The sequence below is a fragment of the Mastomys coucha genome, unplaced genomic scaffold, assembly GCF_008632895.1.
Source record: "Mastomys coucha isolate ucsf_1 unplaced genomic scaffold, UCSF_Mcou_1 pScaffold22, whole genome shotgun sequence".
Lineage (NCBI taxonomy): Eukaryota > Metazoa > Chordata > Mammalia > Rodentia > Muridae > Mastomys > Mastomys coucha.
In genome coordinates this window covers 153,797,467-153,812,466 of record NW_022196905.1, presented here as the reverse complement: position 1 = coordinate 153,812,466, position 15,000 = coordinate 153,797,467, and the positions used below count along the sequence as shown (strand labels likewise).

The following is a 15,000-nucleotide window of genomic DNA, read 5'->3' as shown; positions in this document are numbered from 1 at the left end:
CTCTCTCTCTCTCTCTCTCTCCCCCCCTCAGTCCATATAAAAAAGAAGTCACACCATTAAATAAAACCAACGACCCTTTCCCGGCAGCTATGAAATGCCAATAGGTCCTCAGCTTGGAATGGAACTTTGTGCCCTCCTCCCCTCTGCATGCGGGGACTTTGTCTGGTTGTGCATGCTGTTCCAGTTGCTGTGTGCAATTGCCCTACAATGTGTAGAATACACTGTCTCCTTGAAGTCACCTATTGCCTCTGATGTCTTTAGTTATGTAGTACTCTAGACAGGTCCTAAGCCTAAGGGGAGAATCTACTGCCATCATTCAGCTAAGAAAACATTGAAACGACTCTTAGGAACACGTTGCTATACCCATAGACCACTGCTTGTCTCTCATGAGGGAAGGTTCCTCTTGAAGTAGATGGCCATTATCACAAAGACCCACAACTGGTCAAAGTGCAGAGACTAAGAGGCTATAGAGTCTGCAGCTCTAAACTGGAGAGCCAGATCACATCCCTTCCTCCCCAGGTTTACGGATCATCATAGAAATAATACCCTCTCTAAGGCAAATTATCTAAAAAATGTTACCAGAGTCACCAACCATGACAGGAAAAAAAAGATTAAAAGTTCTAATTATGAACACTAAAATGAATATGTACTTAAAACATCACAAACTAAAGCAAAAATGTAAGAACAACATAAAATACTAAAGTATATTACATAAAAGTCTCAGTATCCTCAAATACACACACACACACACACACACACACACACACACAGAAAAAGGACTTAGAATTAAGATTTGGGGGCAGTGGGGGGAATGGACATAGGACATACATAGAAAACTAAGAACAAGTAGCACACGACACGCTCATTTTCACTAATCATTCCAGGAAAACACACATGTGATATAGCAACTTCATTTGCTTCTCAGTACAGAAAAGGTGGAGAAACCATTACAAGATCTCCAGATTTGTGTAAAGAGAATGTGACCTGAAACCTTATGTCCATCCTTGGTCTCTGGAGTTGTGCATGCTTTGGACTTGTTCAATCTGTTTCTATTCACTTTGGACCAGGCAGGGTGTGTGTGCACTTGGGTGTGTGTAGGTTGCTACAGGCTATTTATAGGATTGCAGCCTGCATGGTCCAGGAAATTCAATTCACTATCATGCTCCTTGTCTCTTTCACTTATAACCCCCACGGCTTCTCCATGTAAACTTAGAAAAGCTCCAAGATTTTGTGAATGGGTACTGCTGACTGAGTGAATGGGTGCTGCTGACTGAGTGAATGGTTACTGCTGACTGAGTGAATGGGTGCTGCTGACTGAGTGAATGGGTGCTGCTGACTGAGTGAATGGGTACTGTTGACTGAGTGAACTGGCACTGTAAACTGTATGTTCTCCATAGAAGTTCTGGCGGTTCCATTTGCCTCATTCCTTTTTCAAGTTGAGAAGTACCTATGTTTGAGGTGCCATTATGTCAGATCGGGGTTTTGCACACTGGCAGGGCCTTAAGCCCCAGGAAGGATGGCATCATATAATCCCAGCCGACTGGATTTCAACCCCTAGTTCCCAACACCAGTAAGAGCATTTAATTAAACAAAGTCCAAATTAGAGATGATTCAGTATGACTTCAAAATATCTCTGATCAGAGTTGCGGCAGGGCTTGGCAGATGAGGCAGGAGCTCTGCTCCCTGGCAAAGGCCCCTCTGCCTCTCGAGGCACACAACTGCAATGCTCTTCCATTTGTGAAGAGGAGGCTTGCTTGCTTGCTTCACTCTCTGGCTCTTGGGACTAGAATCAGACAATAGTGTGAGTGCCAAGGGATCTGGACAGCTTCAGACATAAAGTTGGAGAATGTATATTGACACACGTTCGATGGAAACCTGCTCCAAGATGCCCGCTCTTGAGGCATGTGTGATGGAAGCCATACTCTGCTAACTCCAGGTCTGTGTGACTTAGCCCTCGTGTCCCCCAGCTTCAGACAAAGGGAGCAATGCTGAGATCAGCAGTTCTTCCCTCATCCAGCCTCTCCTGGAGCAGATAACCCAGACTATACAGAGAGTGAATATAACCCATATAAACAGAAGAGAGCTAAATGTAAACTCAAATGTAATGACTCCATCTTTAATTGCCATTTTTCCTGATGCTCAGCAATAAAGTGCATATCCATTGAGCAGCAAGAAAGAAAATCACACTGATCATAAAATGTCCTAGTTCGAACTTTTTATATCTCTGCTTTGCCACAAAATAAGCATCTTTATATTGACAATATTTTTGTTTGATCTATCTGAAGCTTCCTAACACCAAAGGCGGCTCTTGAATGTAATGATAAATAACCACAAGTCCAGGGAATAATTAAGTACCAAAAAAAAAAGTATCCAAGCCTGTGTTCACATCAGCAAAAGGATGGCAATTAACGTAAGTGATTGCTATAATTAGCAACACATAACTGTATTTCAGCAAATGAGCAAACATAATTATTTCTGGGAAACAGAGGTAGCATGCAGATCCTGGCACTCCAAAGAAATCATTTCCTAGAAAATAGTGCTATTTCTGCCTCATCCAGAACATTAAATTATTTTAAATATTTTCTTGCTTCTGGTGCTTTCTTTAGAGTGGGCATCGACTGTACCCTGGGCATGGGCATGATAAATCCATACCAAAATTGATCTCTCGGGGCTGGAGAGATGGCTCAGTGGTTAAGAATCCTTGCTGCTCTTCCAGAGGACCCAGGTTCAGTTCCCAGGTTCCACACTGAGAGGCTCACAACTGTGAATAGGCGGTGTTGACTGAACACTGACTTTGGAGTAGTTCTCTCTGCTAGGCTCCCTGTAAAAGTCCTGGCATAGTCTTGCATTAGGCCTTTTAATAGGAGGAAGCTGGACAGTGAAAGGTTAAGGACCTTCGTCCTATGTTTGGATATCATTGCATCGGGTTTGGAGTTTGAACCTGGGCAGTATGACAGACACTATACTGAATGGTATGATGTTCCAGAGGAGCTGATATCATCCTCTGGCCTCCATGGGTACTTTCCACAGGTGGTACTCCCCTCCTCCATCCCACACACAAGATAAAATGAAATAAAATAGAACAGAATAAAATCTTGTTCTCCTCTAGAGGCTCTGTGGGAATAAGGTACTCACAGGCTGCATGCGTGGAAGCTGCTCAGCCCTGTAACATGAGGACTGCAGTTTTCTGGCTGTCTACCTACCCCTTGGTGGTTCATTTGCAGGTAGTGGTGTTTCTTCAATGGGCACATGCTTATTGAGACTCCAACACACGGGGACTGCATATTTTAGTAGTTCTGGGAAAATATCATAGGCCAGGAAGTTATGGTGCTTGCAAAAATTCATCAGCTTCTACCAGTCGAATTGACTTGAGAGATTTGAGTCAACTTTATTGAACCTATGACCATTTTCCAAGTTGTAGCTTTTACGTTTTGATGATTTTTTTTTAACAAAACAGATTAATTAAATATTTGGTTAAAGCGTTGCCTTGCTTCCTCTTTCTCTGATGTGTTTATTGTCTGATCTGTAGGACTGTTACTGTAAAGTCAAGAACATGGGGAGCTCCCTGGAGGCTCAAGTACTCCCTGAGATGGCTTCTGTTTCTGGGGGCTCCTTATTGGGACATTTAAGAAGACCCTTAGCAGATCTGAAATAATCCCTGTTTGTTGTATTAACTCTCAAAATTGGGGGAAGGGAGAGAAGCGTCTCACATAACAATAGATAATGAGACATGTGTTCACTAGTCGGAGAGTGCTAAATTTATTTTAAGCTTTATGGATTCTGAATTAAGTGTACGGAGCATCTGTTCTCAGTGCTTGTTTGACACTGCTCATGTCTGGGTTACATGGGAAGAGTTTGCTGGGGTCTGTAACAAACCAAGTTGAATCTATGCCTAGATGCTTTCACAAGGGCTGGGAAACTCACAAACATTTCTATAGTTAATCACCACCTCTTTCTCTAGAACCCGACCACCTTTCCCACTGAGCTGGGTACTCAACTACCTCATTTCCTCCAATCCCAGGTGGTTTTCTGTAGAGACTACCTGCCCATTGCCCACATAAACAACTCTCTAGTCAAATTCAGCATCACCTGTAGGAGTTGTGCTGTAACTTGTCATCCTGTACAGGCTTTGCTGTAACGTGTGTTCCATTTTCTGTTGGACAGTTAGCTTCCCATTCTGCAGGAAATTCTACTTTTATCCACTTCTTCTAAGATATGTGTCTCTCTGCTCTGACGAGCAAACTGCAACTGCCAGTTCTGTCTCTGATTTTTCCATCTGAGTTGTGTGCTCGTAGGCCTTATAAGTCTTCATTGTGTGCTGTGCCTTGTATCTAAGAAATGGTTTATGGTGATATTAAGAGGCCTAGCCTTTTATTGTCCTTAGGGACTGATTTGTGTTTTCCCAAGGAGCCGAAGGATGTTATAGCTCAGTTCAACTTGGGGGTTCAGAGGAGCCTTAGCTAACCCACAGTCCTGGTTCTGGTACAACTGGCTCTGTGATGGGCACATCACAGCTCTGCTCCCTACCCCTCGGTGGCCTTAGTGACTCCTGGACTTTAGTCCACTAACAGAGAAGTAGGCCTTTCCAGTGTCCCTAATGTCCCTTGGAGGAGAACCTAAGACTTACTGCCTTGCTAGGCTAGCATGGCTATCATGGTTGCTCTTGACTGTCAACATGAATGGATGTAGCATCACTTACGATGGTGTTTCTAGAAAGGTTTAACAGAGGGAGGATGACATACCCTGAATGTGGGTGGCATCCTGTTCTGTGTTCTTGAACTAAATAAGGAGGAAAAAATAATTAAGCTAGCCAAGCACCAGCAGGCTTCTCTCCCTCTCATCCTGGCTGCTGCAACAATGGAACCAGCCACCTCGCCTCCCACTACCAATGACTTCCGGGCTGTGGTGGGCTATATCTTCTCCAACCGTGAGCCCCCATCTCCTTAACCAGGCTTTCATCAGAGCAAGGAGACACTAAAGAGAACTGTGGCCTCTGGTCTCTAGCTCAGCATCTGACTATCAGGCCTCTGGCCACCTTTACCAGAGTAAGCAAAGATGCCTCGTGAGGTTCTTCTGGGCACCCTCAGGGAAGAAGAGCTGGATTTTCCCATCAGGCACTACTAGATCCATATCAGGGAAAACATCTGTTTGCCTGGACTTAGACGTGGCAGCCCAGCCGGTTTCTAAGTGACAGAGTCACCGGATAACCTGAAGCCAGGCTGTCGTCTGAAGCCCCTCACTATTACTTCCCTTCACACTCTTAGCTAGGTGAAAACATTTAATTCGACAATGTTGGTTGAACATTCATGTTCTCCCCAGCACAAGAAGCGCCTTCCCCAGCACAAGAAAGGCCTTCTACTGGCGCTTCTGGATCCTGCAGAGCGGCATCCTATCAAACCTCTTCAGACTGTGTGTGAGTTATTCTCTTCTGCCTGAGCAGTAAGATGCTGACAGTGATGCCCAAGGCAGAGCTTTACAGTTTACGCTCCATCTCCAAGTATTAAGCCTACTTAATTTTTCTACACTATTTTAAAGAGCTATTTATTTATTTTATGCATATAAGTACAATGCCACTGTCTTTAGACACCCAAGAAAAGGGCATCAGATCCCATTATAGATGGTTGTGAGCCACCATGTGGTTACTGGGAATTGAACTCAGGACCTCTGGAAGAGCAGCCAGTGCTCTTAACCACTGAGCCATCTCACCAGCCCAAGCCTACTTCATTTTTAACTGTTAAATATATTCCTCCTCCAAAGTACATGTGGCTTAAAACTTTGGCCTGTTGGCTCTTGCATTTAGAGGGGCTCACCGTTGGTAACAGGATTTCCATTTTCAGCCGTGACGACACTAGACAGGGAGCTGGAGAGTTGAGTCCCACGGTTATTTGCATTTCTGTCTTGAGTCTCTGACGCCATTTCTGATGAACTGGGTTCATCCCGGCTACTCAGGTTCATGTTAGTTTCAAAACCTAAAATAAATAAATTTTAGAAAAGTTTTATTCTTACCTGATAAAATGTGCTTCAAATCTGAGTAAAACACTGGAAGAGACTAATTAGTCAAACATTAATTATGCTTAAAACAAATGCTCCACAATCTTTTGTGGAGTCTGTAGCCTAGATAGCAGCCAGTAGACATTGTCACAGCACCCTTAAATAGAAGACGGGGAAAGGAACTTGCACTTTGCTATTTCCAAATAACCTCGACCACATTTCTGGTTTGTACCCAAGAGTTTGTTATAACATTTCCCATGCTGAACAGGTAATGAAAAAAAATTTTTTTTGTGCCCAAACTATTTACTTATGGTACAACAAGCTTATAACTCTGAAAAGAAATACATGTTGAACAAAACTGCAAAACTTGTATTGTCTATTACAATTATGGAACCTAAACTTCAAACACACTAGATTACATTTTCTACACTACAAAGAAAATACTTAGGGGCACATAATACGTTTCTCACCAAGGGGCCTGAGATATATGAAAACAGAAGCCACCGTCCAGTTCTATGGGTCAAGGGGAGCTTTGAAAGCTGTGTGATGTCAATAAAGCAAGATTTGCCAAGGGCAAGAGTATAGGATGATGTGTCTCTACACAGACTCCCTGTGATTGCTACATGGTGCTCGGGAAGACCAACAAGGCTCAGAAGCCAGGGACTGTTCCTCATTCCCACACAGTGCCGGTGTGGCTCCGTATTGTGCTTCTCCACATCATCTACCGCCCGACTCAGCTTCCCTCTGATGCACGCAGGTGCACCCAGGATGAATTCTTGCTTTCCTAGGATCCTCGGTGCTCCTATAACCTCCAGGAAATGCTTGAATCTCACTCTGAGTGTGCTGTATTTTTTTTTTCTTTTGTCAGTGTTTAGCAGATCCTAACTGTCCTCAAAGTGGAGACTTTCTAAGGTTTGATGCTAACACATTATTTAAAAGGGATGATAAATATAATTTGCAATATTATACTTTGTTTATAGCAGAGCTAGGTACTGCCACCTTGATCCCACTAACTCAGACCCCAAGAAACAGAAGTGCTAGCCTTGCTTTATGGGAAGTGAGTGTGGAGTCCTGAGGATGCAGAAACGTGTACAGACCTTGAATAAACATAGTGCTAGTCATTTTTACTACCCCAAATATGGTATCTGTTCTTTACTAAAACTTTTAGAATGGTTGGCATTGGGAGAAGAAAGGAGGAAGTTAGGAGGGAAAGAGAAGAGGAAGTAAGAGGGAAGAAAAAGGAGTTAAAAAAGGAAAAGAAGGAAGGAAGAAGTGAAAGAAGGAAGGAGGAAGAAAGGAGGAGGAAGAAGGAAGGAATGAGGAAGGAAGAATGGAGGGAGGGAGGGAGAGAAGGAAGAAATGAATGAAGCAAGGGACGAACAAAGGAAGGAAGGAAGATAGGAAAGAAGAAAAGAAGGAAGGATGAAGGAAGGAATGAGGGAGGGAATGAGGGAAGGAAGGAAAAAGGAGGGAGGAAGGAACAAACAAAGGAGGAAGAAAGGAAAAAAAGAAGGGAGGGAGGGAGAGAGGGAAGGAAGGGCAGGCTAGCATACTTAGTCTCTGAAGCTGTTCTTAACTTCCTATCTCCCTGCTTAGTGAGCTCACTTACTGTTCCTGGGCCCAGGAGCTCAAGTGTCACTGTGGGTGGAGACTTTTCTATGGTGAGTGCTCCATCTAGACCCAGACTTCAGAACTGGTCACATGAGCACCCCGGCCTGCAGCATGCTTGCATCCATTTGTGTGTGGCTCACTACTGCCTAGCCAGGGCATGGGACAGGTTACCCAGGGCTTCCCACATAATCTGTTATACTCAAAAAGAAAGATGTGTGAAGATTCAGAGGTAGAAATTACTGGCTGAACAGAATAAAGGCAAAATGACTTCATACTCCAAACCTCGACTGGTCAAGGCCACCTGGAGCAAAAAGAACACAGCTGGAGGCCTTTCGTATATTGTAAACTAACTTCAAAACACACTGCAAAGCCCCAGGAACAAAGCAGTGTGGACCAACACAGAAACAGATGCAGAGGCCAAAGAGACAGAGCAGCTTCACTAAGAAGAATGAATGACGTAGAAAGACAAAAGACAGGGGCTCATGACAATGTGCACACACAGATCCCCTGCTTACTGGAATGCACATTGGCATGTCTATTACACACAGTATGGAAATTACTCCTAGAGTCAGAACTCCTGTGAGCCAACAACCTGCCCATGGGAAAGTACCCAAATACATAAATCAGCATGTCCAAGAGACACCTGGATGTCCGTGTTCTCTGGGGCGTTCTTAGTAATAGCCACTCTATAGAATCAACCTAGGTGCCTACCATCAGCTGGACGGCTAAAGAAATGACGTATACATACATGAGGGAATGCTATCGGGCAATACAAAACACAAACTTTGGTCACTTGTGGCAATGTGGGTAGAGCTGATTGTTCATGTACTAAGCCAGAGGCAGATATCAGTCACCTGCAGAATCTAAAGACATCGATCTTATAGGCGTTGAGAGGAGAATGGCCGTCACCTAAGGCAGAAGAGTGTTTGTGTTAAGGGAAAGGAGAGGTTGGCCTATGGGATAATAGTTACAGTTAGGAGAGAGAAGTTCTGATGTGTGGTCACTTAGCAAGGCAAATAGAGATAATGATAATGTAGTGTACATTTCCAAAAGCTACAAGGAAGGACTTTTAGCCATAAATAAATACAACATGTTTGAGGAGATGTGTTTAATTGGACTTAAAAAAGTCACAGGATGTGTATCCTATTGAAGTATCACTGGGAACCCTGTAAGTTCGTGCAATTATCTTTATCAGATAAGACAGACTATGAAAAATGGTCACAGTTTCAAACACCAAGCAGAGGGACTTTTCCTCGAATACCCCAATGAGCCCTAAGGGGGTCAGCACTGGGGTAGACAGACACAAACACCACAGGGACATTGACACAAGTAGGAAGCCAGGCTGAGTTTCTTGTCTGCGCTCCTGACAGTGGCCAGTTCTAGAGATAAACGGCTGCTCAGTTTGGCCAAGTCTTAACATCTACTGTACGCCTATAAAGCAGGTTCAGCTTCAGAGCTGTCTTAAGACACGGGCATGTATCCGTGTGCCTGCATATTTATGGGCATGTCATGCTATTGTTTTCATTCTTTTGTCTAGTTACCGACTGCATGCCTACGATGTCCCAGACACTCTAGGTGCTAGAGATTGGAAATGAGATCACGTACTCTTGTAGGTTGAAGCTCGCCTCCTGGAAAAGGGGCTGGATGACCAACCAACAAGCAAACCTACACAAGACTGACTGAGCACTTAGAGGAATGCAGCCCTGACTGAGTGAAAAACCTGAGGGGCAGAAGAGCCTCTGGGTCGAACTGTATCTTCATAGGAAGTAAGTCAGCTAAGAGAAAAAAGCAGAGGGGAGATGCAGGTATAGATGAACTCTACAACATTTAAAGATCTTGCTGCAAAAATGGACTAGCCTTTCCCAGGAACTATATAGCACTTGTTCAGATGAGCCAGGAGTGTAGATGAAAAGGAGTGATAAAGGGGGTGTTGGTGGGGAGAAAGGCCTGTCACTCTGGTCCCAGAGACAGCCCTTGCATTGCCTGCTGGTTTTGTTTTGTCATAAAAAGCCCAGGTCTGTTTTAGGGTAGCTGTGGACAGAAAGGGGGATCCTGGTGTTCCTTAGTGTGAGACATCAGGGTGAAGGGGCAGCAGGTTTGCTGTACAGGCACTCCTGCAACGATCCACGAGTCCGAGAATCTTGGTTGCTCTTATTGTCAGGGCTAGGCAGTACCTGAATCCTCCAACAAACATGTTTCCCTTGTGAGCACCCACGCAGGCCCAGCTCAGAGGGTTCCACTGTGCACCCAGTCCTGCACCCTCTCCTCCTGTTTATGGCCTTCCTCATACCTCATTTGCAGATGGGAAGACTGAGGCGGCTTCTGTCCTTGACCTTATTTCTGACGTTCCATGGTGATGAACCAGGAACCTAGCCTGCAATATGACACTGTAATAGAGGAAATTCCTGCCCACAGTTCTGCTGCCCTCATCGGGGTGATTGTGTTCATCCATACTAACCATGGACGTGTGGCTTATGAGTAACATGTCAGTGTCTGCTCAAAAACACCCTAACTCACTTACGCCCAAAGAAGTGAAGGCATCTATGCCCTAACTTGACATTTAGATTCGAGCAATCTTCGGATTTCTCTTCACTGCACACAGGGGGTTGGTATAGGACCAGACTCTGCCTTTTTTGCTATAGGCCTTGCCTTGTACTGGGGCACCAACAGAATCAGAGCAGAAACAAGTTACGAGTTCTGTGGCATTGGGTCTGTAGAGTTCGCCAAGTGCGCACAAAGATTCACACTTTGTATGGAAGCGGAAGACTTGCCTGGGGCTGAGTCCTCAAGCCTGTTCATGCCTTGGTGCTGGATGTGTGAGAAAAGTGCCAAAGGAGAAGGTTGGAGAGTCTTGATGACTAAGCAGAAGGAGAGCCGAGCAGGAAAGTGCTGTGTCAGAGTTAAAGTTTCTCTGAGACAAGTCTGGGGCTGTGCCTTGTGTGATGCATGTGTGTGACTCACCCAGTCTTTCTGTCCGGTGTTGGTAACACTTGACGGTTTGAATACCTGTGGTGTTTTAATGCTTACCGCGGAGGGTACAGGTTCAGAAGGAATGAATCACACCAGGATGTGTCTCAAAAATAAGGGCTTGGCCTTAATGCTTGGCTCTGTATACATTGACTTTTAACCTAGTGTGGGGAGTTCTAGCACATTCGTCAATATTAGCATAAATTTCTGCTATTTTCTACTTGCTCTTAAATAATAAAAATAGCATTCTGGGAGAGCTTCCCTGGGACACTGTGGGTGTATATTAAAAGTGATTCCCTCTACCTAGGGGGACACTCAGAAGTGTCTGAATTCTTCTTAGTTGGAGATCACGGCTCGGGTGGGGAACTGTGGCTGGCATCTAGTAGCTGGAGGCCAGAGAGACAGCAAAACTTCTTAAGGTGCCCAGAAAGGTTGGCCACAGACCATGGGTTACTTGACCTAGAATGGAGTGTCCCAGCCCAAAAGTCCTGCTTTGAAATGCGGCCATGCTTCTCCAGCAGAATGCTCTCTGGTTCATTTGAATTGAGATGCAAATGTCTCCCAGCATGGAGAGGACCCTCTGTGGCTTTAGGTCTGTAGAGTCCTCCAAGTGTGCACTCCTTTAACCCTAGATTTTGTCCTTGTAAGCTTTAACCTCCCTGCATTCTTACCACCGGAGATCACAGGCTTCCGGGAAGAGGAAAGCTCTGGCCTCCTTCATGTCTCTATGACCTCCTCAGGCCAGGCAGCTTCTCCCTAGTCCTTCTCCGGGCCTGGCACATCCCTTCTCCCCAGCTTACTTGTGTTCTGCCTCCCTCCTCTGGCACAGTCGTAAATTTAATTCAAATATATCTTGTGATATGTTTACAGTATTTACATGCCTAGCATGTAGGGGAACTCAGGAAATCATGGCAGAAAAAGGAAAGAAAAATATAGGCAGTGTTGAGCACGCTATAATTCCAGCATTCCGGAGGCTGAGGCAGGAGACTCACTGAATGTTTGAGACCAGTCCTGGATGCCGAGTGAGTATTATGTTTGCTAGGGTTCCATAGCAAGGCGTTGTAATGTCAAGAAAAAAAAATAAAGAAAAGAAGGAAGAGAAGAGAAGGAGAGAGAGGAGAGGAGAATAATGAACAGATTGCCAATAGGCTGTAGAAGCTCCACTTTCCAAGCACAGCTACACCTCCCAAAGTGGTACACTAGCTGTGTTTGTAATAAGAATTCCTAGCGAGCCTGAGAGGTGGAAGCTGGAAGCTGGCAGGGAGGAAAGGACTGAGCATCGGTGGCAATGGCAAGCCTTTGTGTTCAACATCTGCTTATTTCAAATTACAAGATAAGGACAACAATATTCTAGTGCACATTGGATGTTTCCTCTTATTCAGAACACCAGAGCTGCTTACTTTCTACTGAAGCCCAACATCCTGTGGAATATTTGCAGTCAGTGCCTGGCCTGGTTCTGTAGTTTCTGTCATTGTCCCACCAATAGTCAACACGCACGGCCTATAAATATTGAGTATTTTTTTTAAATATTTCTTTATGTTGCTTTATAATCTCTTACTCCGGGGCACTGGAGTCAGCTTGGTGGGGACTGGCGCTCTTCACCTGAGCTACACGTGACTCTGGAATTTTGGTGGCTGGGATAGCCAGCTTGTATCTCTGAGCTACAGCGACAGCTCCTAAACGCCTTACCAGGGTGTCATTTCTCAGGCTTCCAAGAGGAGCAGGTGACTTCTCCAGATCAATGGCCTTCAGGATATCCTTGAGGCTTCTATTACTGAGGAGTCCAAGGCTTGCACAAGAGCTCTGGAAAATGCTCACTCTAAGATCCACAGGAGAACCCAGAGGGTGGGGAAGTACAGAGAAGATCATCTCTGCACTGGATGCAGAGAGAATGGGGGCGGGCGAGGGACAGAGCTGATTTGATCAAGAGAAAGAGGCCAGATCTGCTGCAGCACTGGGGGTGGGGGCGGGTCTGCTGCATTTGGTTCATCTCCAGCCTGGCTTCCTCCAAATGCTTTGTGCAGGAGCTGAAGAGAGGAACTTGATAAACATTCACCTGGCAAAAGCTCATGCGCTTGGAGGTAAAGCTATAAATAGAAAAGCTGTAAGGGTTTAGGCTGGTGCCCTGCAGAAGGGCTGGGCAGTAGGGGGAGGGGCACCCTCAGTAAGGAGGAGGCCAGAGGAGGCAATGCTGGAAGACTCTGGATCTACATGGGGACCTTGGAGGGATTAGCATACACCCAAGGGTTGACGTGAGCAGCTGTCCTTGGAGCAGAAGTTTTTATTGTAAAGCCTTACGCAAGGAGAATTCCTCCCAGGAAGGGTGATTCTTAAGAGCCAGTGTGGAAGGTGGAGGAAGTGGGGGACAAGTAAGGTGAACTTACAGAGAGGAAGGAGCAGGCTGGGGTCAGGGAAGGACTTGGATTGGCAAGGAGTGGGGCTGGACTAGCCAAGAGTCTCAGTTCAATCAAGGATAACGGGCACCGGGCAGCAGTGGAGTGTTTCTTTAAGAGAAATGATTTTAATATATATATATATACCCTCTGCTAGTTACCTTCTTTACCTGAGATAACCTCGGCTCAGGTTTTGGAATCGCATGAGCTGGGATCAGGGTTTCAGTAACACTGGAGGGAACCAAACTGGAGCCATCTACAGGACTCAATGCTGAAAGTGCTATTCAAGGTAGAAAATCCCGAGGGTGAGGTTCAGACTCATCACTCCTTCTGGCTACGACTCCTGGGCAACACAACATGAAAATCCCTCTTGGGAAAGGCCACTAGGCCACTCTGGGAAGGCACAGCCCTTGCCCTTTGCCGTTTGGCATTAAGGAAAACTTAAACTACAGAGGGAGGGCCTGGCACCTCCCCCACCCTCCTAGGCGCTTGCTTTTAGGATTACAGCTCAGTACTGGTATCAAATGCACACAGATGGTATATGCTAAGACCTTCTTTGACCTGAAATTGGCAGTGAGTTTATATCAGGCTAAGTTTAGCCTGTGTTGCACCGGGCAACCTCCTTTTGACCTCTGATACATCGCCGTGCAAAAGAACATCACGCCTACTGAAGGACTCACGGGGGGGGGTGGGGGGGGGTAAGTCAGTGGTACAGATTTGCCTATCATGAGCATATGCAAGAACGTGGGTTCAAATCCCACATAGGAATACACACACAAACCAAAATCCCAACAAATAAAGTTTCAGCTGTGGGTCTTTTTAAAAAGAGGTTGGCTTTTGTTTTTCATAATATCCCACTGCAAGCCTACTCCTTCAGAACCTTAGATTTTCTTTTGTTTTCCACTCTCTTTTATGAATCAGCACAGAATTAACCTCAAGGAACAAAGACTTCTTCTAGAATAAAGATCTTACTGGGGCCTGTTGTTCCTGAACCTACAGACTTCTCTACCTTCAAGTTCCCTAAGGGGGCACATACCTGTGTTTTCTTCAGCCCAGGCCCCCACCAGCCAGCCCTTCCTGTCTCCAGCTATAGCCCTATGAATTGTAGCAAGTTTTCTTTTGACACAGCCCAAGCATATGCCTCGTGGTCTCTCAGAAAGACAGAGTTAGTGAAAGGGTTCTGTAAATGCAGCAGCTTCCTGGAAACTCTGACTAGGAGATCTCCCACTTGGAGATACTCGGGAGAGAGGAGCAGGGCATCCCTGAAGGAGAAGCGTGTGCAAGGACAAGAAGGCAGCAGGCAGCAGGCAGGCCTGGAGTCTGCTCTGTGCAGAGTAATTCTAATCCACCACAAGCACATCCAACCAGGGCAGAAGAGTATGGAAAGAAGTTTCAGCGGCGCTGGTGATGGGGGATCCAGGAACCCAGCATCTGTCTGGCATGTGTGGCAGCTGGGCCAACCAGCACTAGGTCGACTGGAAGTACCTCTGTGAGACTGCATTAGTTCAAAGACCCCAATGTACAAGCCTGCAGCCCCTCAGAATTCTCAGTATGGACAAAGCTGAATGGTACTCTACTGCCCTGGCTCTAAGAAGTCTAGGGAGGTAGCTAGCCGTACAAAATGAGTTGAATAGAACTTTGTAGTGTTTGTCTCTCTGTGTGTGTGGTCTTATGGCTCTTTATTTTGTATGTATTGTTTTACGTTTTTGTTTTGTGGGTGTGATTCTTTTTTTTTTTTAAGAGGCAGGGCATAGAGTTAGTGGGTTGGGAGGATCTGGCAGGAGCTGGAGGAGGAAAAAGTAATCAAAATATATTTTATAAAAAAGAAAAAAATCAACAAACGATAACAAAACTGGACTTGTGTGTACACACACGCACACACATACACCACACATACACACACACACACACACACACACACACTCAGAGCTGGGCTCTGCAGCTCCATCCCCAGGATGCCCCTGCTTTCAGGAAGAGGACTGACCCAGCTTGCTCAGTGTACACACACACACACACACACACACACACACACACACAC

At 45.4% G+C, this 15,000-nt stretch overlaps 1 protein-coding gene across 8 annotated transcripts in view; it reads right to left on the bottom strand.

Moving 5' to 3' along the window:
• Positions 1-15,000, bottom strand: part of Myo16 (myosin XVI) — a 509,596-nt gene that overhangs the window by 31,350 nt on the left and 463,246 nt on the right. For 7 of the 8 annotated variants that reach the window (XM_031339016.1, XM_031339015.1, XM_031339017.1 and 4 more), the window contains 2 exons: positions 5,811-5,969; positions 3,204-3,296 (listed from right to left, as the gene is read on the bottom strand). In XM_031339016.1, the coding sequence (XP_031194876.1) occupies positions 3,204-3,296; positions 5,811-5,969 (252 nt within the window). The remainder of the gene's footprint in view (positions 1-3,203; positions 3,297-5,810; positions 5,970-15,000) is intronic. The other variant, XM_031339018.1, reaches the window with a different exon arrangement.